The sequence below is a fragment of the Orycteropus afer genome, unplaced genomic scaffold, assembly GCF_000298275.1.
Source record: "Orycteropus afer afer isolate SDZICR_OR568_19922 unplaced genomic scaffold, OryAfe1.0 scaffold00031, whole genome shotgun sequence".
Lineage (NCBI taxonomy): Eukaryota > Metazoa > Chordata > Mammalia > Tubulidentata > Orycteropodidae > Orycteropus > Orycteropus afer.
In genome coordinates this window covers 14,251,891-14,255,770 of record NW_006921618.1, presented here as the reverse complement: position 1 = coordinate 14,255,770, position 3,880 = coordinate 14,251,891, and the positions used below count along the sequence as shown (strand labels likewise).

The window sequence follows — 3,880 nt, the reverse complement described above, 5'->3', positions numbered from 1 at the left end:
CTTCTGTGTCTGTGTTAATTGGTTTCCCTTTTCTTTGTTGAAGAGGGTCTGTGCAATCCTTCTGCCTAGTCCGCCATCTTGCCCTGCCTCTCCCACAGTAAAATTTTTAAAAAATCTGTGTATGATGTTGTCACTATCCACAACTATCCAACCACTCACAAAAAAAAAATTTTAAGTCATCTTATGTGTGTTTGTGATCACCACAAAGTAACCGCTTACTTCATTGCTTTCTGAAATACAGGTTATGTTTCCCTTCTATTTTTATTAAATGCTGAGTAAAACAAAAAATACTTTAAAAATATAAGTATAAGGAGTAACAGTACAATGAACCTCATCGTTTCATAGAACATTATTACTATGAACTTTGAAGACCCTTTGTGGAACCCATTACTTTCCCTCCGAGATAGTTACTACACTAAATCTTGGTTTATTCTAATCATTCTTTTGCTTTTATAGTTCTACAACATATTTATGTATCCCTAAAAAAATACATTTTTTTTTTTATTTTTTAAAATGCTTTATTTAAATAATGTATTGCATTGGGCAAAGTTGCTGCAAAGACCTCTTTAAAACGTTTAAAAAGCAAAGATGTCACTCTAAGGACGGAGGTGCATCTCACCGAAGCCATGGTATTCTTAATCACCTCATATGCACGTGAAAGCTGGAAAATGAATGAGACTGAAGAATTATGTTGATGAAGAATATTGAGTATACTATAGGCTGCCAGAGGGAAAAACAAATCTGTCTGGAAGTACAACTAGAATGCTACTTAGAAGCAAGGATAGCGAGATTTCATGTAACGTCCTTTGGACATACTATCAGGAAGGACCAGTTCCTGAAGGATATCATGCTTGGTAGGTCAGTGAAAAAGAGGAAAACTTTCAATTAGATGAATTGATACAGTGGCTGCAACAACCGGCTCATAGTCATATTATGAGGATGGTGCAAAACCAGGCAGTGTTTCCTTGTTGTACATGGAGTCACTTTGAGTCAAAGCCAACTTGATGGCACCAAACAATAAAAAATATTTTTACTTCACATTTTTTAACTTTATAAAATGGACTACGCTTGTATTTTGAAACTTGCTTTTTCACTCAACATCATATACACAAAATTATTAGTACCAAATGCCACTTTTTTGCTTTTACAAACACTGCAGCTATGAATATTCATGTTATCTTCTGATAAACATGTAAGTCAAAGATATATGAACCTTAAGTTTTATTAGATAACGCCAAATGGTTTTCCAAATTGGTTGTACGTTTGCACTCCCACGAACAATTAGACCATTGTCACTGACACTTGAGGACTTTTTAATTTTTGCCAATCTGGTGGATGTGAAGTGGGTTTCATTGCATTTCCTTGATTAATGAGGCTGAGAAGCTTTTCATTGTTTATGGATGTGCTTTTCCTGTTCTGTTAAGTATCTTTGGCCCACTTTTCTGTCTTTTGTATTTATTTGTGGGAGTTCATCAATATGTTTTGTTGAGGATTTGTTTGTTTCTGTATTCATTTGGAGACTCCGTAGGCTGTGGAGTCTGGGTGGCTGTAATCTTTACGGAAGCAAGGCCTACAGCTTCCGCAGTGCCACTGGGTAGTTTCCAACAAGCACTTCTTGGGTTACCAGTAATGTGCTGACCTTCTGCGTCACGCAGGGACCTTTCAGCCGTAAATTCTGAAACAAGTAATGTCCTAATGTCCGAACAGCTGAAAATGCTCTGAAATGAGAAAGAACTGAGATTAGTTATTGGAAATTCCCAATAACTAACCTTAAACATTGCGCCTACCGCAGCCTTCTTGGTTGATCCATTAGAGCCTTATGAAAGAGCTTTAAACTCATTTCTCAGCTGATTTTCATCATCAACTTCGGCATCCCCTCCGGGAAACGTACCCCAATGTCTTCCCAGGTCCTTCCTAGCTACAGGTTCCAAATCCAATCTTGGCCAACCAATAGCAGGTCTCTCGATATTGTTACGCAAGAAGCCGCATCACGGCTCGCGATATTCTCGCGAGAGCTGATTCCCGCAGATCATGTGACAACACAAGATGGCGGCGTCCAGCGAGGCGGAAGAGGAGCGTGTCTTTTATTTGGTAGTGAGCGGTATTCCTGCGGGGTTGCGCTCGGCCCAGCTACGGAGCTACTTTAGCCAGTTCCGGGAGCAGTGCGGCGGTGGCTTCCTCTGTTTCCATTATCGTCATCGGCCTGAGCGGCCCCCTTCTCAGGCTGCTCCAGACCCTGCCCTAGCTCCCATCGATCCTGCCACTGAAGGCCAACTTCTCGCTCAAACTTCAGCCGCCGGTACCCGTACTCTCTTCGTCCGGGACTCGGCTCCAGTCCAGACCCGCACCTGTTGCTGCGTGATCTCGGTGCGGGGGGCAGCTCAGACCCAGAGGCTTCTTCGCATGTACTCGGGCCGCCAGTGGCTGGATTCGCAAGGGACTTTGCTGCCAGGTCGCTGTCTCATCCGCCGACTTCGGCTACCTACTGAAGCATCAGGTACGAATGAAAAAGACAGCAGACCGGGTCGACGGCCCCTGCAACAAAATCACCTTCCGGTGGCCGGGGGGTGGGGAGGTGGGGGTGGGTATAGTGAGAAGAATAAATCAGGCTTTCTGGTTCTGATTCATTAGGAGTTAGGTCATTTCTTACATTTCTAGAAGAGCTTCAGGATCAATTTGCACTTTAGTGTAGCTGTAAAATGGTAGTAATAGCGTCAGAACCTGTCTAACTTCAGGAGGGATAATGCGAGTCAAGATCAGTTGAAGGGTCATACCCATGAGGTGGAGGTCAGGCATCTCCCTTCTGTTCAACCTTATACTAATTCTGACACCGTTCACTCCTCCCATGACACTCTCTACTTCTCTTCTGGGTTTGATAAGCTGTTAGAACAGCCTTACACTGAACTCACAAACCGTACGTACAGTTAAGTCGTTTATTAAGGAAATGTTGTTGTTGTTGTTGTTATGTGCCGTCGAGTCGACCCCGACTCATAGCGACCCCTCCTTGGGTTTCCGAGGCAGTATCACTACGGAAGTAGGATTGCCCAACCTTCCTTCCGAGGAGTGGCTGGTGGGTTTGAACCGCCAGCCTTCTGGATAGCAGTCAAGTGCTTTTAGCCACTATGCTACCAGAGCTCCTATTAAGGAAATAAAAGGCTACAATTTAGGATCAGGATCAGGAAGCATGTAGGCAAAGTCTGGAAGGCTCTCTGGAAGTGGAGAGCACATCTCTCTATTCTTCAGTGCAAGACAGTTCTTTCGGCTCCTCTGGGCTATGCAAGCAAGCAGACCCTTCTGCAGGAATCCTTTTGGCCCCCTCAGGACAGGCCTCTCTACCTTCAGCTTCTGTGCTTTCACCACTGGCTCTGCTGCTGGGCCCCTCCAAACTTCTTGCTGTGTTCAGTCTTACAGCCCTTGACCTGTGTTACTGCTCTTTTAGGGGGTTCCTTTCCTCCTATCTTGTCTCCTTCTTCCCTCTTCTTGTCTGTCTTGCATTTTTTCCTTTATGCTTTCTTCTTCCTGCCCCTTATGTTTGCCAACCTCTGTGGAGTTGGCTGCATATGTAAGCAAACTCCTGGTCAATCTCAAGGCATAGACCTGTTATCAGGGCTAGAAACTGACCAGTCTCCTCTTGGTAGGCTGCAGATGCTCATTTGCATAGTAGGCGCTGTTGTTGTGATTAGGTGCCATCGAGTTGACTCTGACTCATAGCAACCCTATGTACAATAGAACAAAACATGTTCACCCCTGTGCCATCCTCACAATTCTTGCCATGCTTGAACCCATTGTGTTTTTTTTTTTAATTAGGATTTGGGTGAAGATTTACAGAGTAAATTCACTTTTCATACAGCAGTTCACATATACTTTGTCTCATGTCATT

At 43.7% G+C, this 3,880-nt stretch overlaps 1 protein-coding gene across 1 annotated transcript in view; it reads left to right on the top strand.

Annotated features, from left to right (window-relative positions):
• Positions 1 to 2,046: 2,046 nt before the first annotated feature.
• Positions 2,047 to 3,880, top strand: part of GPATCH3 (G-patch domain containing 3) — a 13,517-nt gene continuing 11,683 nt past the window's right edge. Inside the window, exon 1 of the mRNA XM_007935788.2 lies at positions 2,047 to 2,497. Within this exon, the coding sequence (XP_007933979.1) occupies positions 2,047 to 2,497 (451 nt within the window). The remainder of the gene's footprint in view (positions 2,498 to 3,880) is intronic.